At 45.1% G+C, this 26,307-nt stretch overlaps 1 protein-coding gene across 2 annotated transcripts in view; it reads left to right on the plus strand.

The window, feature by feature from the left end:
- Positions 1-26,307, plus strand: part of ARHGAP31 (Rho GTPase activating protein 31) — a 60,134-nt gene that overhangs the window by 22,196 nt on the left and 11,631 nt on the right. Inside the window, exons 2-7 of one of the 2 annotated variants that reach the window (XM_061365565.1) lie at positions 14,332-14,434; positions 14,950-15,094; positions 20,845-20,927; positions 21,386-21,493; positions 23,192-23,337; positions 25,094-25,292. In XM_061365565.1, coding sequence (XP_061221549.1) covers positions 14,332-14,434; positions 14,950-15,094; positions 20,845-20,927; positions 21,386-21,493; positions 23,192-23,337; positions 25,094-25,292 — 784 coding nt within the window. The remainder of the gene's footprint in view (positions 1-14,331; positions 14,435-14,949; positions 15,095-20,844; positions 20,928-21,385; positions 21,494-23,191; positions 23,338-25,093; positions 25,293-26,307) is intronic. The other variant, XM_061365566.1, reaches the window with a different exon arrangement.

Raw genomic sequence — 26,307 nt, forward strand, 5'->3', positions numbered from 1 at the left:
AACAATGGGAGACGTGAGATACAAGCAAGATTTAAATGAGGGTTTTCTTGTGTCCTAAGGTTGAACAGCAAACCCTAAGACACTCAGCTCCTTTTTATCTTGCTCATTGACAAGGAACATGCTGTTTTCTGCATTTCAGCTTGCAAGGAACAGTGTTGCCATCCTCAGAAGTGTACAGAGAGGAGCAAACACTAGCCAGTCACTGATGATATCACTTGATACGCATCAGATCCAGTTCCTGTTTTGCACTGTGCTCCATCTTCCCCTACCACAAGGCTTCCTTTTATCAGGAATCAGAAAAAAGAAGTAGAAACTTCTCATAAATACAAATTCCCCCAAAGGTTATATTACATTGAAAATAATGAAATGGAAGTGAACACATTTCACCTTCTAGAAACAATACATTTGAGTGTTTCTTTGGTTAACAAATTGAACTGAATCCCTGAGTTTCAGCGAAGCATTTTGACCCTGTGAAATGCACAGCTCCCCACTGGAAAATCATTCTGCTGGAAGATTTTCAAGGAGCCTTTCTTCCTGCATGCTTTAGGATCCAATTTAAACTCCAGCTGCTGGTTGCGGTTGTCCCTTGTTGTAGTGAGCACTGGCACTACATGCTTTCCTTTGTAATGAGCAGAGCAAGGTCTTCCAGGGGATCTCCCTGTGGCATCGCCTGATAGTGACATGGGAAGGCCAGTGAGATTGTTTTGACCTTGTCACAGGGGCCTGTGGAAGACTATTCCCTTCAGGGTAATCTCCTGCCTGATTTTAAATGCCCAGGCAGCATGGCTCCCACTCCATCCCTTGAGAAGGCAATTCAACATGATGCTACGTCTTGCTCTTAGGAGGTTTTTCCTACCGTTCAACCTAAATTTCCCCTCATCATTTAATTCAGTCACTCCTAGTTACCACCCCTTGATCATCCAGAATTCCCCCAGTGGTATTTATACCCTGTGCAGACCACTATGGTGCATTTGTTCCTCTCCCTGTAATGTAGGCCAGCTGTGCCTATTTGCCACCGCCACTTTGTTCTTCCTTGAGAGTCAATCCCTGTAGATCATTAGAGGTTCTGCTCCTTTTCTCTTCCTCCTCCCCACATGCAGCTTGGTATCCTGTTTTCCTTGTAACTGTAGCCACGCTGCAGGGCTAAAAGATTCAAGGATTTTTCCATTAATAACCCCACACCCTTTTCCTGGTCAGTGCGTTGCTTAAGAGGGATTGAGGTAATTCATTCACGAACAGCAAGCTGTACTAAAGGAGAGTGCGACAGGAAAATGTGAGCTCTGTGGAGCCTGTTTCTCTTGCGTGTTCCATCATCAAAGAGTGGTTTTGCTCCCAAAACGCCCTTGGAAATGGGGTCCCAACAAAGCATTCACAGGTTTTAGCTGGTGCTGTCAGGCACCTTCCAGGAAAGCCACTAGTGCTCTATAGGCTGGAGCTCCTTAAAAAGCACATGGAATTCGCCTCTCCCGGTCCCCTATCCCACACTCATGTGGGAGCAGTGGCACCGCTCCAGCTGAGCTTAGCTATGCAGGGCGCATCTTCTGCATCCAGGAATGCTTATCTGAATATGAGCACTGTGTATTTCAGCAGCCCTGGATAACTTCTGCTGTGAGAACATAGGTGGGCTTTTTTCCCTCGGCATCTCAAACCCGCACACAGCCATCCATGTTTTGCAATTGGACCTTGAGTAAGAATTTCTTCTTGTGAGGAAAACTAAGCCCCAGTTCCCTTGCAACTCCAACAGCTCTTGGCTAGACTTGAGGCCACATCTGCTGCTGGCTGCAGTTGCATAAAGCTGGAGTAATTTTGTATGTCCTGAAATTGGAAGTGTAACCCTTTGCTTAGTTCCTAGAGCGACACAGGAAGGTGACCAAGAAACTGCTAGGAAAAGAAGGGGAAAACCACATTGTAAAAATATATTTTATTGAAATATACATGAAATTCATTCCAGAGAACCATTAGGAGCAGTAGTTGAGACTTTAAGGAACATGTTCTGCTTATTGCTAGGGATGCCTTCCCCATCCCACCCTCTTGGCCATAGTTCTAGATGTGGTATAGAAAATGCTGGGGAACTGTATTTTCCCAGTCATGGTAAACCTCAGAGGAACAGGTCCCAAGGCAAGCCAGCTCCTTGCCCTGGTGTGAGCTTGTGGTACCCATTTGGCTGAAACACCGCAGAGGGTAAGCAATACCACTGCCATGTCTGGCTGTGCTCTTTGTGCTCTGCCCTCTTGTGTGTCCCCACCATGACAGAGCCTGGAATCACACATTCCCGGCTGCTTCTTCCACTGTGCAGTGAATTGATAACCTCCTGGTGGGAGCTGGGATGAGCCCATCAGCTTCCCTAATGGGAGAAATGCAAACCTTGAACACCATGGACCAGGGGAGGTGCGAAATGGTGTCTGGTTTTCTCTTCTCTGGTAGGGCAATGGCTTATTCAATGGCAGTCTTCAACTTGGTGTAAACTGTGTTCTGCAGTCATCATCCAGTTTCTCCACTGTTGATTAAACAGTGCTGGCAGTGGTAGGCTCCTCCATTTGAAAGAGGACAAATGAAGGCAATGGTTTGGTGTAAAGGTCTTGGCATCTCCCACAGCTTATGACAGTGCCGCTGGAGCAAAGGGGCTGTGGCTGTAGCTTTTCCTTTGTGAGCTTACATTCCTTAGCAGTGGGAAATCGGCAGCTGTAATTAGTCTCTGATGTTGTCTGTTAATAAGTGATTTCTCTGGTGCTTGCAAATACCAGCATCCCTTAGACGCAGCTCTATTGTTTTGACCTCTTATCTCTTCTCCCTCCTCCTCATTGAGAGGCTGCCCAGATGTTCTTCAACACCAGCAGGAGGAAAGCCATCCACCCCTGCTCCCCTCCATTATATCCCTGTCTCCACCACCTTCCCCCTCTATCCCCCCCACAGCCGCTGTGTAGGAAAATGGCTCCAGCTAGTCCTCATGGAAAAGGACACAGATGCGGGCAGGAAGCCCATTTGCTTTGGGAGGAAGAGGGGCCTGACATCAACAGGAAGCAGAGCTGCTCCTGCCTCCAAGCAAGGGGGGCCTTGAAAACAATGTCAGCTTGCAGTGTAGGACTCGGAGGCAGGAAACGCATGCACGCTGGTGTTTGCTGTGCAGAGGAAATGATAAGCACTACCTGGCCTGACTTGGAGCAGAGATAGCATGGTGGTGGGGTGAAAAGGTTGTTTTTCTTCACACTGGTTCAGAGCCTGTCCTTTGACAAATGGAAAACAAAGAGCAAAATGTGGAATATATCAGGAATCCATTGCAGGGCTTGGAAACCAAGGAGTGATTGCAAAGTGACCAGATTTACTACTTCAGTAACAGCTGGATATTGCTATTTTTCCACTGTTAGCACTGAGAATGACCCTCAGGTTGATAATCCCTGGCATGTGTATTTATTGAAAGATGAAGGGAGGGAGAGGCCTGTATCCCATGTGGAACTGGGGGGATTTTCTGCTGGGGAAGAAAGCCATGGGAACAACTGCTCTCACCGAGGGCAGGAGGGCCTTGTGAATATAAAGAAGAGTTGTGTCTAGAATCATAGAATCACAGAATGGTTTGGGTTGGAAGGGACCTTAAAGCTCATCCAATTCCAAATCCCTGTCACAGGCAGGGACACCTTCCACTAGACCCGGTTGCTCCAAGCCCTGTCCAACATGGCCTTGAACACTGCCAGGGATGGGGCAGCCATAGCTTCCCTGGGCACCCTGTGCCAGCACCTCAGCACCCTCACAGGGAAGAGCTTCTTCCTTATAGCTAGCCTGAACTTCCCTTGTTTCAGCTTGAACCCATCACCTCTTGTTCTGTCAAGAGCAGATGTAGATAGATATCTATAGATATTTTTCTATAGGTATAGGTAGATATCTCTCCTGACTTGTCCCTGCTAGTTGAGGGGTTACAAGCCTTTTTGGGAAGTAAGAAGATAACATCCTGCTGTAATACTTTATTCACCTTTATTTCTTTTCTCCTGTAAAAGCCATATGGCGTCTCCTTTCATCTCTGAGCCGACAGAACCAGTTTGTTTCTGATGCCCTTAACCCCTCTGGCAGGCAGTCACAGAGGTCCAGTCCCTGCAGGTCAGCCTTGGAGAAACCATGCTGTACGCTCTGGGAGCATCTCAGTAGTTACGTGCCAACATCCTGGGGTGGAGGCAGACACAAACAGCATGGCAGGAAATGTTTTCTTCTAAACAATCCCAGCCCAGCATCAGCCTCCAGAAGGCTGGGAGGCTGTGTGACACCATCTGCAAATGCTGTTCTGCCTCCTCTGCTGTCCTTGATGGTTCTCACAGGCTTTCCAGAGCAGGGGAGCTGCCCTCTTGCAGCATATGTGAAGTGCTGATCTGCCACAAGGCTGGCAGATGGAGCAGTGCTGTGTGTCCTGCTGTTTCTGAAAGAAGCCCTGAAGGTGCAGCAGCACATCCAGATGTTGGAGCCAGGCTGCTCAGCAGCCTCATTTTGAGCTCTTTACCCTCCCTGGTGTATGGAAAAGCAAAATACAGTCCCTGGAGACAAGGCTATAATGGACACTTTAGAGGACTTTACCCTCTGGAGATGAAAAGGCGTAGACAAAATGACCCCCACTTTTAGCTACCAAGTGAGACCAGTCCAAGGAGGCGGGTTCTGGATTTGCTGATGTAGAAATCCATGCGTGCTCGAAGGATCCATCCCAAAACAACAGCTTCCCTTGGCAGAGAGTAAGTACTTCACCCAGAAATGCCTTCAGCACAGTAACAACACACAGGGCAATGCAGGAGCTAAATGCACTTTGCCTGGGGCAGGAGAGCAGAGAGTGTCTGTACCAATGTCTTATTCATGACTGGCAGAGCAAGCTTCAGCAAGCACGAGCACCAGCGTGTACTGATGTATCCCCCAGATATATGACACCAGACTTGTTCAGCTTTTGACTCTGTAAGTGCCACCTTTAGGTATTAGGCTTTGATTGACACCTTATAAAAAGCTATTTCTCTAAGAAGAGCCACCTGGTAATGCACATGAAACCTCTTACACATGCATAGATACATAGATAAATGAATATAGTTGTAGATGTAAAAATACATATGTGTAAAAATACATATATGTAAAAATGTGTTTTTATGCATGTAAAAATACATGTGTATATGTATGTATTTCTCCGTAGATACATATGCACACACATATATACGCTATATATACATTTATTTATATACAGAGGTTTGTGTGTCTGACCAAGGTGCTGCTTCTGGCAGAATTTTCTCCATGCTGCTGGGACACAGAGGCTGTGGTGCTCGTATGCCATGGGCATTACTTAAGATGGGTAGAGCAGCACCTTGTTTCACCAGACAAATACCAGCAATCCAAGCCACCCATAGCTTAATCCTCTGCAAATAAAGACTGACCTGTATTCAGCCTCCTCTGAGCAGGGCTGGGAGGAGCATTTCAAGGTGACCTTCTGCTGCTAGCAGCAGTCTTAGTTCTCTACTCTGTGTTGAGCCTCAAACCAGCCCCTGTAAAGCTGGTGAGGATGCTCCTATTGTTCCTGCACCTAGTATTTGCATGCCACTGGTAAGGTAACAGAGAGCAGGACAGATTCATTTCTTCTTTCTCTTGTGGAAAATCCTGCTGAATTCAATGAGTTTTTTTGTATGAGTGCAATTCTTTGGGTCAGGCCCAGACAGCCTTGTAGTGAAAACACTGGGATTAAATACATGCTCAGCAATTGAGGAAAGATGGAATGGATTTTGTTCTGTTTGGCTTCAAATTATAGTGACTGATTATTTCTAGTGCCTTTGCGTGTTTGTTTTCAATTGGATTGACATCATAAAGGCTTATTTACTTTTTCTCAAAAGTCTGTTTTCATTTGCCTTTCACTTCTCATTTGCAGTTTTTACGGGGTTTTGTTTAGGTTCCTCATCTGTCTGTGATACATAACGATCCTTAGCAATTCTCCTGCTCTTTGCCCTAAGTTGTTGGCTATCCATAAACCAGCCCATTTGGGATAACCTTTGGAAATTGTTGTACCACTCTCAAATAGGAAAGCTCTAGAGGCAAGATCAGAGAGAGGCCTGAGTGGAAGAACATTGCTGCATAACCTAGTGTCAGTCTGCATCAGCCCATCAGTGCAAAATAAAACTAACGGAAGAGATGCAAATGTGTGCTCTGAGGTTCAGCCATGCAATTTGTCATCCATATAGGAACTTGGTCCAGGACAAGCTTCTCAGTTAATTCATACCTTGCTGCTGAGCATTAACCTGAGCTCTCAGTGGGGTGACTGGCCCCTGCTCTCCTTTTCACACACCTAAGCTCACTGGCACTGTCATTCTGCAATAGCTGGCACATCTGGATGTATGCTTTTGGGAATGGCTGTTATATATGCTTGTAAATTACTTGCTAATGCAGCAAGCATGGAAAGAGAATCACAAGTGCTGATGGGCCGCCAGCCTATCCTTGCACCTCCGAAAGGTCAATAGAGATTTCCTGGGCAAGAATGGCAGAGGGAACTGCAGAGCAGCTCACTTTGCTGCAGCACCAGAGCTCTTGAGACAACTTCCCATCTCCTTGCTTCACCCTGTCCCTTCACCAGCAGCAGCATTTTTCCCGAAGCCTCGCAAGAATATGTGTGAGCCAGTTGCTTTGTCACCAGCATGCCATCGCTATGGAAATGGGCGAAGGATCTGTCTAATGGTGACAACGTGACAGAGCAGCACGGAAACCACAGACAGACTCTGTATCCTATAGAAATTGCTATAGATTTCAGTGTATGGAGGTGGTGTTTGTGAAAGGCACAGTACAAAGGACTTCAAAACTGTTCAATCTGGTGTTTTTCAGGTGCATGTCAGGATCTAAGCACCCAGAATTTCTTTCTAACAGCCCCAAAAAGGCTTCCTTATAAAGAGAAATATGGAATCCCTATTGCCTGAAACACTAAACCAGAGTTAAGAAGGAATAAGGAGCAAAGTAACACTGACAGCCAGGTAGGGAGCGTGCATTGATCCACTTGAATTGCCTTTCTCCAGGTTCTGGGATCCCAAGAATCCTATGTAAGAGCTCCCACGTATCAAGGGAGATGTTGGTTTCTACACTCTTTTTACAGTCAAGAAATGGGTGTAATAGTTTACAAGTCACCTCTAGAGTAATTTTGGGATTCTAAGAAACTGAGCAAGTCTGCCTCAGCTAGCAGGATCAGGAGACTGAGAACTGTTTTGCTTTCTAACTTGTTTCTGAAGCCCTTGTAAATGAAAACATAGGTCAAAATCCATTGAGAAGAGAAAAAAAAAACCCTTATGAAGTCCATATATTTTCCTTGCTTTGTTGCCAGCAGTTAAGTAGGTTAGCATGGCTTACATTGGTGTCCATGCTTATGAAGTAAGCAGGGAAAGGAAAGAAAACATCATACAGTGTGACATCTGCAGTTCATAAGCTTGTTTATTGAACTGGATGAAAGAAAGCAGCCAGTCCAAAGACTACAAATGGAGCCTACATCATTGGATGTCCATCCCAGTGCTCAACGTTCAGTCACATTTAGCCACACTCTTTCCTTGCAGATTGCTTCCCTTGTGCTGCAACATTGCCATTGCCATGCTTATTCTTGTACTTTATCAGCGCTGATTAAGACTTTGGATTCTGTAGTGGGTTTTGTATGTGGCATCAGAAATGAGGTTAGCAGCAGAATTCCTGTCTCACAGCCTGCTTATCCTCATAGTATCTCGTCATTTACCAAGACAGAGGTCAATATATGTAGATCCAAAACTATTCTGATCCAAGTCCCCCTTCTGAGACAGCATAAATTGTCCTATTTCTCCTACCTCCAGAAAGAATTACCCCAATTGCTTGTGCTGTGGTGAACAAGATGCTGTACAAAATGCTGTGGATGAGAGCTGTTAGGATTCAAATGGTTAGCTGAGGACGTGAACAGCTCATTGCCTGCAGAACCAAAGTCACTCTTTTCTGTGGTACCTGTACCAGAGTTATAAATGTTAGGAGTGGAAATATCCTGTTCAGTTATCTGGTCTTTTTTTGCAGGAAACCCACAGCAGGATGTTTTCCTAACAAAACTATTCTCTTATTTAGTACAACTTCTTCCCAAAAGTGCCTGCATGACAGAATTTACCAGCAATGTCAAGGTACTCGTGAGGTTTCAGAGGGGCATGATGACCACTGGGGTTGAGAATCAGCATTCAATGCCTGCTTGTGCAGTGCTTTCTCTTAGGTCTGCGATGGGCTCTTTTGTTTCTCCCTGGAACTTCACAGTTGCCAGATCTGCTTTGGAAAATGGGGTGTTCCTATATGTTTTATTTAGGTATGTGTGATGTAAGCTGGGTATCATGTCAATGGGAAATAAACCCCTTGATAGTGGTGCCATTGACTTCATTCAAACTCGGGCTGGGCTTGCAGGCTGTGCTGAAATGCATCAGTGTACCACATCCCAGTGTGCTCAGCATTTCCTCTTCCCACCCAGGCCATGGAGAGTGATGGCTCAGAGCATCTGACGGACCTGAAATCCATTTTTCCTATGCCTTTGCCTACCAGGATCACAATGCGTTCAGGACAGTGCTTTCATCGCAGGGAATGGCACTGTTGTGCTAACCTTTGTGACACTGCAGAGACTTTTCCCACAGAAGCAGAGGGGAAAGCAAATATGAAGTGTATGACTTACATGGTGATTCAGTTGTGCTGTCCATGCAGACAGGATCACCTTGGTGCCGGCTGTTCCTCTCTTTTTAACTGTATTTATGGCAGCTAAGGGGGATGAGGTGAGGAGGATTTGTTTGTAAGCCTGTTTGGTATTGTTTAGCCATCTTATGCTACTCAAACACAGGTGTGTGTGTGTGTGTGTGCATAGGGGGTTGTGGTAGCTCAATGCTAACAGCCAAACTAAACACTGGAATCTGGTGTTGGGACAGTTTATTTTTTCTTACTCTATGAAATGAATTTAGTGCTGGTGAAAAGTTTGTGTGGACATCCTGGAGACTGAAGCCCTCTCTTTGTCCTTTTGTAGCAGTTACATCCAGGCAGGGCAAACCCTCCTCTTCCCCACCTCCGCCAACTTCATCTCTGAGCAGTTGATTCTGGATGCTGTGGTCCCTTCTATCTCTGGCCACAGCTGAAAAGGAGGAGATGGAAGGCAATGGACATGAGAACAAGGGGCAAGGGAGGATTTACCCTTAGCTTCCATGGGTTAAGGCTATGCGCTGGGAGGCAAACTGGAATTCTGACTGCTGCATGGAGGAGAGCACAGTTTGATCTTCTCTGGAATCTTTCTCCGCCAACCTTTGGCTTAAAAATCAGACAAGATCAGCAAAAATAAATAATAAATCTAATGAATCAGCATCAAAGCTCGTGATTTAAAGTAGGAAGCATCAGGAAATACAGAAAAATGTCATATCAGAGATGCTGACTCTCAAGTATGTTGCCATTCGTACAATGCTTTTCCTTTCCTGTGATTAGAAGGCCAAGTCGATCTGTGAGTATGCTCCATAATGTGTACTGTTTTGTTGGTTTTGTTTGTACAAAATAACAGCTCCTGCTTGGTACAGACTGAAACACTTCTTTTTTTAGGAAGAAGTATTTCCTAATTTAGTCATTTAAATTGAAACAAGGGACTGGTTTGACCTTTATTGTCATGCTATTGACATAGCGTGAGAGGAAGCATGCACTGCTATTGAGGGCAATGGAAGACGGTTTAAAAAATACTAATATGCAACAAAACCAAACGTTCACTTACTTTTTTATGGCACAGGATTCATATTTTTTTTGAGAAATAAGAAAATCCAACCAACAACCAAACTATTTCCTGCAAGTGAAACATCAAAAAGCTGGTATTTCAGGTGAAATGGAAAGTCTGCTTTTATCCTCCCTTCACTTGATCTAAAATTAAAACAAAATTAGACAGGGCATGAAATATCCTCCATGTGGCCTAAACCAACCACTAAGGAGGACCTGAGTAGCTCTGTCACTCTTTTTTACCCTTGCAAGGAGCCCTCTGGGAGAACAACAGAAGGATAAAGTAAACCAAACTGAACCTGCTGCTATTGAGTCCAATTCAGTACAATGCACCCTGAAGACATGACCCAGTCCAGGTTAGCTAACTTTAAGCTCAGTCTTACTAGGCAGTATTCACATTGACTAGTTATGGTAGCTGATTTAGCAACGCCCTCCCTAGGTTCCTTCTGTAGCCCATGGAGACTCAGTTTCCTCTAGAAGGCGGCACTAAAATCTGTAGGGCATTGCTTGCATCTCCTGTTGGAGCAGGGTCTTTCTCACTCTTTGATGCTTTGGTGGGAGGCCCAGATGGCATCCTCACACTGGTTGTTAGATGAGGGGACTCCCTCCTACTTGGGTTCTTGGTGGTTTAGTTAGGTACATGCTTAAAGCTGCAATCCAAAACGCTCAGTCTTGTGCCAGATGAAGCCTTTGTCAGTCAGGCAAACAGTGAGCTCCTTGCTTGCTGATGGGGAGGTCTGCTGGGTGGTAGCACCATGGCTGGGAAGGACAGGAGAAGGGAGAGCGCTCCCGCTTCATCCCATAATGCTGGGAGGAGAGATGCTCAGTGCCATTGGTGACACTGGAAGCTGGGGGAATTGGTAAGAGGAATGAGTCATAGTCACAATACCTGACCTAGCAGGATCAGCACATGTGTAAAGGAGGTGGCATAAGCTGTGGTCATGGAAAAGACTCTGGGGAGGGTGAATGTCTGCGTACACCGAGGTGCTATCCAGTGAGAGTGGAACGAGTTACTGTGACTGCCCTTGTGGTTTATTTTTGTCTAGGGGAAGAGTATTGTCTTTTGTGCGCAGTGTGTTTATAACTCAATTTCCCTTCTGACTGATGCCTTGCTCCGTGCTCTCTCCTCCTCCTCCATCTGGTTTCTATTGTATTTTTAAACGAGGACAGTTTGGCTGTCTGGCAGAACAAGCGGGGTCTGTGTGACACCAGCTGCCTCTTCCAACTCCTAAGCCTCCAGCACAGTTTTAATTATAGAAGTGTTAAGATTGGACATCCCCCGACCCACCCCTTTCTGTGCCTGCATGGACACACACAACACCCCTTGCTATAACCCCCATTCGTGCCCAATCTTAGTTCAGGAGAGACCCAGCTCTGTGATTTATGTGTGTAACTGATAGAATCCCATTGTAAAGTACATGCTAGAGTCTGTACATCCCCACATTCAGGGTTGATCCCAGCCTTTGTTCTGGCTCATCAGGAACCATGTCTGAAATAACCAACCCACCTCAGAAACCCCCTGGAAATGGAAGGGAGCTGCTCACTGCTGCTCTGACCTCAGCTTCCCCCAAGTACCCGAAAGACTCAGCTTTGCAGGAGATCAGAGCTGCTCAGGAATTTCAGGTCCTGCTCAAAGAAAACATTTATTGTGCTCCAGTTTCACACAAGTTCTGCATTTAGGGGCTCGCTTTGGAGGAAGCCAATAGAGTCCCTTCACCTCCAGGGATCTGAGGTCAAAGCCTGTGATTTTCGGTTCCAAGTGAAATGTGTCCTATGTGGGGTTTGGTTTTGACATCACAAAACCACCACGCATTTTGGTGTATCTGGCTCTGTGTCTCTGTGTGTGATGAGTGAAGAGTACTGGCAGAGATAGGTGAGAAACTCAGGGCTGAAAAGCAGGGAAAACTGCAGGGCTGGAGTGACAGATGCTGTCAGAGCTCAGTGCATATCTGCAGTCTATAGGTTGTCTGTACTGTGGAGTCTTCACCCACTCTTAAAAATGGGATGAATCTTACACATTTGTGACAGATTATTCCCCTCACGCCCCTTATTTTTTCTCACCAGTCCTCAACAGATGGATCTACCCTTCTCTGCTTTGTGTGGAAGAGGTTTGCTTACCTGCCTGAGGCCTCTTCACCTCATTTATCCCAAGGAAACTTCAAACTCAGCAAAAAACCCAGTGTGATTTAATAGGTCTTACTTTCAGGAGGTTAATTCAGTCACAACAAACATCAGTCCATATAGTTTTAGATGGTGTGCTTATTCTTAACATGGAGGTTTCCACCTAATAAAGGGCGCTGTGAGCATGGACCCCATTTTTATAACAGCTAGGCACCATCGTATGAAGTTTGTCCATAGAAAGATTGTTTAATTTTTCAACAAACCTTTTCATGGGGCTGCCCTGATCAAATAGGTTTCCTGTTCAATTATATTTTCTTTTCCGAGGCAGCATAGTGCATTTCACCCATTCTCCCACCCAAATAGATCTGAAGTGAACTTGGCTCTGCCTAGCTTTCTTTTATGCTGTTTGCATTAGATTTATTCCCAGAGACCCCTACCAAGAAAGAAATCTTAACATGCCATGTATGCATAGCTCCTGCCACAAAGATGGTACAGCCTGACCACCCAGAATTGAAGATGCCTGAGGCCATTTGCCTATTTTCTTTATGTATTTTATTTCTAGTATGTTCATCATCATATGATCTGAGTTCCCTACTGCAGTTACAGATAATCAGGTCTTTCTCAGAAATAGGAAGGTCCTTTTGCTTGGTGTGTCACTTGGGCTTTTCTTGGAAGGATTTTAAGGAAATGCCATACTTTTATTTTACTCTGTCTCCTTCCACATTGTCTAGTCCTCTTAGGAAGTAGGTGCTCTAGGCACTGAAAGGAATGCTCCCCATGTTTCTTCTGGAAGGCATTGATGTGCCTTCTCAAATGTCCTTGAAGATCATATAGCTCTATGACTGCTGTGGACAAAGCTCTGACTGTGTAGACTTCACTTGTTCTCTTGGTGATTTCATGAGCATTGTTGTTGTAGGCTGGGTCCTGTTAGTCTTAGAGCAACAACTTGAGGGTCTTAAAAATCAGCCCAAGGCTTTGGCTGTGACCCATCACGACTAATGTACCTGCATTATGAGTCCCTGTTCAAAAACCATAAAGTCAAAATTTCCCTGTTGTTTTGGGGGGGCTGCTTTATCTGAGGATTATGAGTCTGTTTGCATCATTCAGGCTCCCAAGTAATCTCTGTCATTTCATGTATCCTTGACAAAAGAGAAGGGACACATAAGAAGGACCTCTTTACTTCCCTTGGTAAGAGTCAGGAGCAGAAGGGTAGCACTCCCCTGACTCACTAGGCTCAATAATAGTGTGTCAATAGGTAGGCACCTGCCTGGGAGCTCTCCTCACCAGAGCCTATGCCCTGGGCTGCTTAGCAGGGACAAGTCCACTTTTGAGCTGGCTCTGGCCTCAGTGGTATCCATGAGAAATACAATCATGTACCAGCTGTTTTTTGTTCAGGCTGTCCTTGGAGTGTTGTCTGTGGATGCCACCTCATGAAACACATGTTAATATGTATGATCCTGAACTTCGAGCAGAAGAGCTCAGGGAAGGTCCAGGCAGGGGCATTATCTTTGTGCTGTCACAAAGATGTAGCAATTGCTGTGCCTGGCTTTCCAAATGTATGGCTTAGCCTGTTTTCTTCCATACAGCTTTCCAAATGCACAGAGCAGCAGAGTCAGCATTACAGCAGGGAACTTTAACTATTGCACTTACTGACTTTTGTGCTTATGGCTGTGTGAAGCATTGCATTAAATACACAGTAGTTTCTAGCACCTAATAAGGAAGGGCTCTCTTACTGTTATTGTTACAGCAAGGGTTGTTATAGTAGTGGGGACAGGGAGGCTTGGTCTGACCAAGAGAAGAGGGTTTCCTATACCTATATAATAGGGAAAAAATAAACATACTTTGGGTCCAGGCCTGGATGTAAATGTTGTGCCTCAGGTTCCTCTTGGCTTTAAGACTGGTTAAGTCTTTGACTGGTTATGTTGATGAAGTTCGTTTGAAGCTAATGTCAGATCTTGTCAGTGTGCAGATCTCATCAATATTTGAACTCTGTACCCCCTCTGTGAGGGTTTATGAGCACTGAACTGTGGGTTTGTAGGCTTATATGGAAGTGTGAATGCTTCTCTGAGTTTTATCCAAGCCCATCAGACCTTTTGGCACAATTCAGCGAGGCTGGAACTCTATCTTGGGGAGGGGGGAGGTTCCCAGGACCTCAGGCTTTACCTCATGCTTTCAATTAGAATGAAACTACTTCTTTTTCTGGAAGAAAAAGGAAAACTGAGAGCGAGAAACCCTACCTTTCTTCTGACAGGTTTCTGTGACTTCAGGGTTAGTCATTGTCATATGCCAATGAGTGTGGCAAGGCACAACCGTAGCATATCCTTACTTTGCAAATTGGTTATGGCCAGTTTGTGGGGGTTATTTTTCGTTTGCCCTGTACTTCTCCCATTGCAGAGGACCTCTGCTGTTGTTCCATCAAACTGCCTCATCGGTGGTGACTCGTGGAGGTTCTCAGTGTGTATTTATTGGGAGTCTTGACTTGCTTTCCCCTCCTAGTCCCCTACGTGTTGAAGAGCTGTGCGGAGTTCATTGAGACTCATGGCATTGTGGATGGGATCTACCGCCTCTCAGGAGTGACATCCAACATACAAAAGCTGAGGTAAGGGCAACCTGTCTGCGTGCCAGAAGGATTCAGTCACATTGCATGGTACATTTCCACATGGTATGTAGTTGCCAGCTGGATTTAAACCATGACGTAGTCCCCCAGGCATACACCGAGGCCAACAGAGCTCTGTGCTGATGCAGAAGATGAACTGCCTCTGAACCTGGTAACACAGAAATATGTTTCAGTTATTAATTCATGACACAGGAAAAATATCTCCCCTTGCATGGGAAAGGCATGGAGGGTCTCGGCACAAATGCTGAGTTGTTCTCTCTCACTTCAAGACAAAGCAGTGTCTTTATATCATTTGGGGACTACTCATGGGACTATGTTAGTGAAACCAGAGACTAGTTGAAACCTCAGGACCTAGGAGACAACCTGGGCCAGGCTGCAGAAACATCTCGGCTTTCCATATTGTGTTTTCATTCTACCTGCAAAAAAGGACTTAGGGTGGAACAGTGGGATGCTACAGCTCTTACTGCTTACATTGTTATGTTTCTGTATTGTTTCAGACAAGAGTTTGTTTCTGATCAATGCCCGGATCTGACAAGGGAAGTTTACCTCCAGGACATCCACTGCGTGGGGTCACTCTGCAAGCTGTACTTCAGGGAACTGCCCAACCCTCTCCTCACTTATGAGCTCTACAAGAAATTCACGGTGAGACCCTTTTGCTGTTCTTATTCCTCTCCAGCAGTGTGGATGTGCTGCAGGTTCCTCCATGATAGCTGTTTGGGGTTCACTCCAGTGTCCTGGCTTCTTGTGCATCTGTATAAACACTTCTCAGTGCTCTTCCCTTCTTGTCTTGTACTGGCTCTCTTTCCCCATCCTTGTTTCTTTCCAGCATTACATGTTTATTTCTCAGTTTCTCTGCTGTTTCCTCTACTTCATCTTGCTCATTTTTCCACTGCATCGCTTCCCTGCTGTTACTCTTTCTCCCCACTGTACACCTCCTCCCAGAATTACTCATTCTCTTTTTCTCATTACTGTCCATCACTGAGAGGCTTCTGGATCACCTGGGGCTTATGATCATAACCACAAGGGTGAGGTTTCCTCGTCCCTGTCCCTCCAACAGTCCCTCATGCCTGTACAAACTGATTGCTCAGCCCATGTGTAAAGCACCAACTTTTCTGCATCTGTAGCATTTTCCACAGTTTCTCAGAGTACAAATGATGACATGGGTTATGCCAGCTACAGCATATCAGGTCCATCACGATCATGTCATAAATACAAATGGCAGAGGAAAGTGGCAGCTGGCCAAGCAGACATCTCTAACCTTGTTTAAAGAGATTATAATTCAAAGAGTAGTTACTCAGTTCTGCAAAACAGCAAGATTATACATGGATACAGTTGGAGCCTAGGAGCAGACTGCGGGGGAGCTGAAAAATAAGAGCACAAAGCCTGTGTTTTATTTAAGAGAGCTGGCTAATTTTGATGACAGTATTTTATGCAAAGGTGGTGCAGCAAGTTCTGCTTGTTGTTATAGTCTTCTGCTTCTTACTGCTCTAAATCCACTTTCAGTTGTTTATGGCACCAACAAAACTGAATCCAGTCATTCAGGCTGAAATCTTTTGTGCCAGAGGAGTGGATTTTCAGCTATGAGAATCCACCAACTTCTTAAAACAACTGGGATGGATGGATGGGAATGTTTCCTCAGTTTTAGAAACATCCGTCCTTTGTTAGGGATTTCTTGTCATCCTACTCTTTCTCATTTGCTGGGAGGGGAAAGACATTGCCAGTGATGTTGTAGTGGAGTTTTGCAAACTCATGTCCAAATGCAAAGGGAAGTGGCAGCCAACCTTAGCTTCAGGTGGTGCTGTCTGCACTGCCTCTATCCTGAATCAAGTACTTACAAGTGGCACTGCTATGACATGGAAGGCACCGAGAGAGATCCATGGGATCCTTACAAGAAGAAGGCATTCTCCAAAAGCTCCCTATTGCCTGCTGTGGGAAGATGCAGGCAGATCTGTGCAAGGGGGCTTGCTTTAGGGCAAAGACAGATGGGTTGAGCCAAACAATAACCTACTGTAAGAAGTCAGGTAGTTGTTAGGGACTACAGCTGAGCTAGGGAGCGTGGGCTGGGAATTGGCTTGCTGTGATGCCTGACAGATATGCAATAGTCTTAGGCATCTTGCTGTTTCAATGACAAATTTTAAGTAAGATTGGTCTGTGTTTCAAGGTGATGTATAGTCGAAACTCCAGTCAAAATTCTGAGCAGATATGAACAATTGACCTGTATCCTTAGGATATAGATATCCTGAGAATATCAGATACGATCTCTATCCTAGAGACATTCAGGATGAACAGAATCTTGAAAACCTGGGTATTATTCAACCATTCACAGTTACTGATGAGCCTCATTCTTGTTGAAGCTATTTGGCTGCTGTCTTTCTGGCTATCGCTACTGATTTATGAAAGAGAAATGCTCGAAAGGAACCATGAAGATTTAGATGGAAACTTTTTTAGGAAAGAATGTTTGCTGAAAAGTGCACTTTGGGAATGATGATGACTTGCAGATTTTCGGTAGATACATTTGGTAAATAGCTTTATTCAAAAACAAAAGGGAAGACATTTCTGTAGCTGTCCAAATGTTTCTTTTACAAATGCTTTCTAAAAGAAATGTTTCAACATTAAATCAACACATCTAACTCTTAAAGAAAATGTCCTTCAGGAAAGGGTTAAACGGCCCCACATTTAAATGAGCATTTCTTACACTTATGGTTGAGTGTGATGCTTTGGTCAACCTGGAACAATTGTGTTTTAACATCTTGTGCCAGCTCCCCAAAATGTTATCACTTTGGATTGACCTAAAAGGATGGTTTTTTTTAATCTCTGGTTTTTCAGTTTGTCTGCTCGGCCAGAAAATCCATTATTCACTAAGTCTGCTCGGTAGGGATTTATAATGGGTAACCCAGCTGACAGGAAGCACAGTCAGATACCAGTAGGAAAGAAAGAAAGAAGACCAGTTCCCCAAGGAGCAGCAAACCTGCTAGGAGCGTGTGTATGCGTGGGGTGTCTGAACAGGGGACGGTGGCAGCTGTGCCTCGGCAGAAGAGCACTGGTAGGAGTAAAGGATGTATGCTAATCCCAGCCTGACTCAGTTGGAGCTGTCTCTGAGATAGGATAGGCTCCACTTTGAGTCACCAGAGTGATTCAGACATTTGTGGCTAAGGAAAGTCAAGTCCTTAATGACTTGGGGAGGGATTGGCCTTTTGGTCATCACTGTGTCGAGTTCATGGATGGAACATCCCAGTCATGACCTCACTGGCTATTAACTTTTGCAAAATGATGGCCTCTCATGCTCTCCAGCTTGCCATTCTAGTGATGGGTGCTTGTTTCACAGGAGAGACAAGTTGACTCTGCTTAGCTTGTTCCAGCCTAAGGCATAAAAGGACCAAGTACTCCCTCAGCAAATCAGCTATGGGAGGCCAAGCCTACCTTCTCTCTGGACTTAACCAGTGCATATGAATTGTGCACTCCCAGCATCACCAGTGGAGTACATAAAATCCCAAGTTACATAACTTCATACTCTGATTAACAGACATGTAATATATGGAGTTATTGGTTCTTCCTGGAATTGTATGCTCTCCTGAGTTTTGGAGGGGAGCTCAGCTTTCAAATGCACAACATGTATGGGTCCGAAATGTGTCTCAGAGGTTTGAACGGGTCATGACCTCAAAGAAGCTGATATTCACTTGCTGTCTAAGCATTAGGTTTTTGAGACCTGGAAGTCAAATATGACTGTGAAAATTATCACTGGGAGAGAAAATACCATGTGCGATCTAATTGAAATCTAATGTTTCAGATGCAACACCAGTTGAAGTTTATATTTCCATCCATATCCATCTTTGGCTTGGCCAGGGCCATTCAACTGGAAACCTTGTATGGAGATCACAAGGGTTCTTATGCTTAGGATTTCTGGGCTGATTGCAATAGGTTTTGGTTTTGGTTTGTTTTTTTAAAAGGAGCTGTAGTTATGGGTAAGAATACTAGAAGGAATTAACTTACCTTCAATTTGGGTAAAACAAGTGCATCCACATGGGATGTACACCAAACCAGTGAGCTCACTAATATTCTTTTGCCAGCATACCAGTGAGAAGGTCAAACCAGAGGTCATAGTTCTCAATTCCCAGTGTTAGGAAATAAAACATGATTCATATCCATCTCTGGGCTTTCAACTGGCAATGTTTGGTTTGCTGGTGGTTGTACATGAGAAGTAGTTTGCTGGGAAAAGGACAGTGACCAGAAGAGAGATGGCAGCCTTATCAGTGTGGATGTTGTAGTGACTGACACAAGATGCTTTTCTCATTGTGGCTGATAATTTCAGGTTCATAATGTTTAAGCAAGGGGTGGTTTGAGATGGGTTATTTCCTACCTTTCCTGTCCTAGAAGTGCTGACGTCTGTTTTTAGGCAATGCTTCTGCTTGCAGCGTGGGTCCCAGCATCTTTCTTTGAACTCGCTCCAAACTCCAGTGGCAGTAGGGTAGGCAGGAGCTTCCAGCCAGCCATGCATTGGTTGAACTCACTGGTGGTTTGTCCTTCCCCGCACAAATATTGAAAGGGAGTAGCTGAGCAGATGAATACCAATGCAGTAAACTCCTAGGAATGCAGACCAAAGCTTACTGTGGCTCACTAAGCTCTTGGTCTGTAGACACTTACTCAGTGATGTATAACCTTGAGTCCATTTAACTTAGTCTAACCCTGAGTGTAAGAACGTATTAATCCACCTGGACAGTGATTTTGCTAAGGCTTCACCCATTCTAAAAGATTCAAACTCACACAATCCCTACAGCTATCTTCATATGACAACCAAAATACTGCTTCTTTTGAAGGATATGAAACATGTATAATCGAGTTGTTTTCATAACACAGGGCTTGAAAGATCTTCTTTATTTTTAACACAGTTTCAGGGAGGAAGGGGTCACAATTATTCAATTTTCCCATTATTTTAATTTCTCTCTTTCCTTCTATTCCACACATCCCTGCCCAAGTTAAAAAAGGAAAAAAGAACAAGAAAAGAGAAAGAAAGGGAGAAAGGGAGAGAAAGGGAGGGAGAGAGAGAGAGAGAGAGAGAGGAACAAAGAAAAGAAAGAAAAGAAAAGAAAAGAGAAAAGAAAAGAAAAGAGAAAAGAAAAGAAAAGGAAAAGAAAAGAAAAGAAAAGAAAAGAAAAGAAAAGAAAAGAAAAGAAAAGAAAAGAAAAGAAAAGAAAAGAAAAGAAAAAAGAAAAGAAAAGAAAAGAAAAGAAAAGAAAAGAAAAGAAAAGAAAAGAAAAGAAAAGAAAAGAAAAGAAAAGAAAAGAAAAGAAAAGAAACATAACTCCTAATTGAAGCTCAGTCCTTAAATGCCCCTCTCCCCAGAACACTGACCACCATGTCCCATTGTCTGGGAAGGATGTGATTGATGGCTTGGCTTTGCGAGCGAAGATTTGGGAATGGCTTTAACCACGCTTGCTCCAAGCACGATGACCAAGGGCAAGTGGGATATGCAAATCTGGTTGGAAAAAAGGGTGCTTAAACAAACAGGAAGTGTCCGACCAGGACTGCCATCTCCTGAGTGATTTTGGGCTACCCATGCACTGGTCCACCTGCATGCAAGGTTGGATCTGCAGCTTCCCATGCACCTTGTCACCTACCGTTTTGACCCTCACCTGTCCATATAGACAAGCGAGAGTAAGCCTTTCCAGCCTGAGCAGTGGATTCTTTAGGTGAAGCGCAGGTTGTGCAGAACTGGCCCCACAGGTTTAACTGACATGGCCTAGCTAGCTAGGATGGTGACAGCAAAGTCCATGGGTTGTAGGTTGTGTAAGTGTCCTTCTCTTTGATGGAAGACCATGCAAGGCTAGACGAGCTCCATCAGGCTGGGTTTGGAGATAGGAATTTTCCTTCTCCTGTGAGGAAGGCCTGACTTCGCTAATGAAGATTCAGGAAGACCTCCACCCACGCATTCTGAACAAGACTGTCATCTCCAGGGTCTGTCACAAGCAACAATGACGCAGTAGCACAAGCAGCGTCTAGGTGGTATACTTATCGAGGTGCTCAGTCATAAGCCCGCAGATGGTAGCCTCGCACCAGTGGCTCCTCAGCTAAGCGCACACACCAGGGGTCTGAACCTGCAGTTCCTCTCGTACTGAGCAGGATTACTATTGCAACAACACAACATCAGTAGGGTAAAACTAACCTGTCTCATGACGGTCTAATCCCAGCTCACATTCCCTATTAGTGGGAAGGATGTACTGAGGCATGAAATAACAATGCAGCAGATCTCTCACAAGCTAGCTTCTACCAATAGCTCTGTAAGATAACAAGAGAGCATTCCCTCTGAGACAGGCTGTCTCATGTGACCCTCCTTATCTCTCTTCCTTTTCCCCTGAGTGCACTGCCAGGGTGGACTGTTTCCTTTATCTCCGCAGGAAGCAGTATCCCGCTTCCCCGAGGACGAGCAGTTGGCACGAATTCAGAATGTCATCCAGGAGCTCCCACCATCGCATTACAGGTGAGAACGTGCCCACCCAGCTGCTGAACAGTGTGGTGTCCCCCACCCCAGGGAATGTTGCCTGAAACACCACTGGAGTTCATTTCCAGGAGTCAGTTCCCAAAAGCTGACTCAGTATTTCCAAATCTGACAATTCATCTGGCATTTAAATATCACCGAACAAACTGTTGTTAGAGATCAAACAAGCTCTCCCTGCCTCAGTCTCTCACCTTCCTTCCCCATGTATGACCCCTGTGGAGGTGCTTGAGCAAGAGCTAAGCCTCTGCAGCATCCCATTCTGTCTCCCATCCACCATGCTAAGGAATGTTCGGTTCATGCCCCATCCTTGGCCACACCAGAGCAGAGTTGTTCAGATGTTCACTGCCATCCCCTGTAAATGTTAGTGTTGTAAGTCCTCTCTCTCATCCCATGGCCTGTTGTGCCATTGCAGACACTTGACACACTTTTCTTCACCGCAGAACGCTGGAATACCTGATCAAGCACCTGACTCACTTGGCCTCCTTCAGCAACATGACCAACATGCATACCAGAAACCTGGCCTTGGTGTGGGCTCCCAATCTCCTCAGGTACAGTATAAAGCCCGGAGCACCACACTGAGCTCCAATGCGAGCATCAGAACCTGAGCCTGGAGACCCATCCCCTGAAGGAAAAGCAAAGACAGGGAAAAGCAGAATAACTGAGAGCAAATAGCTTTTAAAGGAGAAAAAAATTCTTTCAGGTTGAATAATCTGAGGTTTTACTGAAGCATCCAAGGAAACTTGTGGGTTTGTGTGTTTCTTATAATAAAAAAGCTGTTATTTGCAAGTTAAGCACATTGATTTAAAAATGAGGAGTTAGCTCATCACTGTGGAACGGAGATGACATTTCTGACAGTGCCAGCGCTTCTGCAGTGGGGTGGTGAGAGACAGCAGGGTTTGGAAGGGAGAGCAACAGGGCAATAATAACACAGGTCTGTGCCCAAATCTGCTTCAGAAGATGTGAGATAAGCTTGGTGGGTTCAGGATGGCATATAGTGTGAGATCACAAGACCACCAGCTAGTGTGTGGTGTTTGCTATGCCTGGCAGTCTGCTGGGAAGAGGTCCAGATAAGATGCAGGCAGAGGCTGCATTTGGGCTGATATGCCAAAGAAATGAGAAAAAATAGAGAAAAACAGAATGAGAAAAAATAGCATATTGGGGGAAAAAAGAGAAAGAAATATTTTGTATTATCTTGTTTAAATTCCTTCCCTGTTCATCCCATACCCATGTATTGAGGGAGAGTCCAGGACTGTAGCTGGGCAGGAGAGGGACAATAGCAGAGCTGGTGGGGGGTGTCCTGGGTTGGGAGAGGGCAGGAGGAACAACTGGAGAGATACAGGCCTGAAATGCATTCTCTAAGGAGTTACCTCATTCTAAATCACAAACCAGGCAAAACCAGGTTCTGAAAATGAATCAGATGTTGACTTCATTGAATATCACAAAGTGGGCCTTTACTGAGGTACTTTCATTCTAGCATCTGTCCTTGTCAAAAAAAAACCCTGAAGTCTGTTTCCTTTTGCAATCTTTAATGAGTACAAGACCCAGGGAGGGAAAAAAGAGAAGCAACAAATACAACTTCAGTCTCCTTACCGGGTTATCCTCTTGGCAATGCCCCAAGCTATTATCTAACACACCAGTCATTAACTTTACAAAGGATCCATTGCCCAGAGATAATTTCTTCAGCAACACTTTGGCATGTCAAGATAAGGAATGTTTCTTTGCTGAGAGCAAGAGTGAGAATGTGGGAGAGCAGGGGGGCAGAGAATAGACTACTGGGGCACATGGCTAAGCATTGACAAAATTGGAGTGGGGAAGACCTGAACAAGGTTCCAAGGGATTTCAGTGAAAGATGATTGAAACATTGAATAGGGATCTGGAGAGAGTGTTTGAAGGTGTTTGAGTGGTGTCTTTCAGGTCCAACTTTGAAATAGCTAGAAGAGGAGTGAAGAATGGAGTTTGAGAGTCAGTTTTACCTGCTGCTGAAGGATGTAAAAGCTAAGTGTAGGGGAAATAACACAGGCAGGAAGGAAAATAACAAATGTGGCAGAGAAAACAGGGAAAATGGTTTTTACTGGAGTTAAAAGTTAGAATGAGGATGAGGGCTTGTGAGGGAAGGAGACCAAGAGATGCAGCAAGACTGGGGCAAACATCCCTGTTCCAAGCCTTGCAGGGAGAAAGCTGGTCTTTCCTTCCCAAGGGCTGTGTGTGGCAATGCTGGGTACTAGTCTACCTCTTACCTCATGCAGGTCAAAGGAGATTGAGGCAGTTGGCTGCAATGGGGATGCAGCTTTCCTGGAGGTACGAGTGCAGCAGTTGGTGATTGAGTTCATCTTGAATCACGTGGATCAGATCTTCAGCAACAACAGGAAAGCCAGCTCTGCAGAGAACATTGGTAACAACCTCCCTGAACTACTCCATGCCGCTCCCCATGTATTCCAGCTTTAACTGTATCTCCTTCAACTAGTATCTCCAGCACATCAACCCTTACTATCCTCACAGACTCCCCCTAAGACCCCTTGAGCCCAATCCCTCATTTCTCTTGTCCTCTTCGTCCCTATCTCTAGCATTTTCTTTTTGAATACCAGCCTTCTTCAGTGTGCTCCCATTTTGCTCTATGGCTTGGTTTTTTGCATGATCTCACCCAACTTAACCATTTCCACAAAAGGAAGGATTGCTTCTCAGTCTCTTGTCTCAGTTTTCTCTCAAAGTCCATTAAGCACAGCCTCAGTTCTTCTTTCAGGCTCCCCTAATTATAATTGCTCATACCAAGAATACCTGACCTGAAGCCACCATTATCCACCCAAGTCAGAGGCCACAATCCAGGATAAAACTTACTCTTGTGTTTTAAAAGTTATGTCTTGTACCTGGAGACATTTTATGAAAGAGATTTATTTCTTTTCCTGGGACACCAACAGTTTCCAGAGATGCTCATTTTGTTGCTTAGTGACAGGTTTGTCAAAATGCTTTTAAGCCTGGGAAACGAGAGGGCTTGGATCCACTGTGACCTCGTATCAATTCAGAAATATGCATCTTTCTATCTTTCACTTTTATGCGCTGGGAGGACTTTTAATACCTTCAGAAGTGAAGGGTTGACCACCTTTCTGCTTTCCAGCCCAGTGTCAGATCATTTCATCCGCCTTGCCCTTAACATGTGGCATTCTCTGCTAGACTCTCACCCGGAGCCTGAATTTCTAGTGTGGTATCCTGCTCAATCCTGCTCTGCTGGTCCCATTCTTATGCCCTTATTTATGCCCTGGCAGAAGGCACGGAGTGAAGAACTGCTTTTACTGCCTTAAGCAGTGTAGCAAAACACTGTCTAGTAAATTCCAAGTCTTCCAGTTGTACCGCAGGTCACTGGCCTAAAACTTGTCCAAGTTTGCTAAGTGCTGAACATTGCTGGCCTTTAACAGCAGTATGGAGTCAAGAAAGGAACATGCTGATGGTCCCAGTTGATTTCTTAGTGGGAAAGTGCCCTTTCACATAGCCCCTCTGCACAGTCAGTAGTTCGCACTGTGCTTCAGCTGTAGGGCTAAGTACTGAGTAGATTCAAGTCCACTGTGCTTCCTTCATACACGTTGAGGTGGTCTGTTTAGGACAGGGTTGTTATGGTGGTGGCATATGGGAAGCTGGATTTGCTAGTGCTCATGTAAGCAGAGAGGACTGTTGGTCACACTGCTTTCCATAGCCCTGAAATGCATTAGGAAGATGAAAGTAATGCTAATTTTTAGAACAGGCCCCCATTCTGGAAGAAGACAAGGAGAAAGATGTGGAAGTGAGAGAAAGAATCAATCGTCAGGTTTGGATTGGGGACTGAAGTGCCCCAGAATCCAGGGAGGAAGGAGAAAGGGGATTATGTATGAATCCTGGTGGTTTTCAGCGGTGCCTCTTTCACACTATAGCATCTCCAGCAGAGGCAGCAAGTCCATGCAACACAGCCTTTGGCTGGCAAGCATAGCCCCTGCTGGGAATGCACTCAGATGTATAAGGTTGCTGGGGAGCTGGAAGACTTATCTGACAAAGAGTCTCTCTCCCTGCACGTGCCACTCCTTTCCCCCCTCTGCAGGAGATATTCCAGTCAAATAACAGCGTGAAGCTCTCGCTCCCATCTCTCCTCACCCCAGGCTGGAATGCATGTCCTTGCTTTTCAGAGAGTGCATCCGTAGTGAAAAGCCTGACCCTCCCCTCAGCCTCCCTGCCCATGAAACTGGTGAGCCTGGAAGAAGCGCAGGCACGGAGCCTGTCTGCATCCCACCCTGCTCGGAAGGAGAGGAGGGAGAACAGCTTGCCTGAAATTGTGCCTGTAACCGGGTCTCTCTTCCACACAGTTGTTGACCTCCCCGACAGCAAGTAAGTGCCAAGACGAGTCTAAAGTGCAAACAGAGAAGTGCAGGCTCCCCAGGGTGATCAGGAATGGGCCTTTTATTAGTGTGATACCCTGGCACCTGCACACATAAACCTACATACACCATTGAGACAAATACTGTGCCCTTCTCAAAAGAGAGAAGCATTGCAGTTCCTGGGTTCATAGCTCCATTACTCCTCTTCCCTCCAATGGGCCAGAACCTCCTGCAGGAGGAATTAATTGCCTTTGCATCCTTGTGTCAGCTCAGGACTTGGCTAAACATGGGCTGAACGTGAAGCAGGTCCAGACACAACTCTCCTACGAGTTCCACCTGCTGGCGGCTGGTCCATGGCACGCCTGGTGGGATTGACCTGCTCTGCTTCATCGCTCTCTTGTGTTCTTCTGCACCCACAGACAACCAATAAGGCAAATTTTCACTCCTAGCATGGAGAGATATTTACCTAGTGGCACCTATGCCAGGAGAAGGGTCTGATTTCAGATGAGGTTGCTGCAGTTGCTGCCCAGCATAAGTATTTATCTATTTGATCTATCTGTTAATATATGGCTCCTCTACTGCCTGGTTCTGAGAGATTATAGCCTCTGCAGCAGGAAGCTTATTAATCTACAGACCCATAAAGCACTGAACAAAGATATTTATTTCCACCTGATATATTAAAGCAAAAAGGAGCCATCTAACAATACTAGCAAGAAGATAACCAGCTTAAGACAAAGGGTGTATTGCCCCTCTAGAGTTCATTTTCCTTCCTTAATTGAAGAGAACAGTCCTATCCCCAAGATACTAATCCTTTCTGTAGTGCTGATTTGTGCTGAGTACTGATCTGAAAGAAAAGTAGAACTACAGGGCTAAAAAGCCCATTATGGAGAACAGGGAGACAGAGAGATAAGAGGGCTCTTGTTCTGGAAGAAGGGAGATTGAAGAAGGAGTCAGAATGGGTATGTGAAGGAACTGAAACAGAGCATCATGAAGTAAAGCATATAGAAGAAAACAGGTTTCAGAAA

This window comes from Neopsephotus bourkii, unplaced genomic scaffold (assembly GCF_033783945.1).
Source record: "Neopsephotus bourkii isolate Nb327-2 ecotype Australia unplaced genomic scaffold, CSIRO-AGI_Nbou_v1 NB_1287, whole genome shotgun sequence".
Lineage (NCBI taxonomy): Eukaryota > Metazoa > Chordata > Aves > Psittaciformes > Psittacidae > Neopsephotus > Neopsephotus bourkii.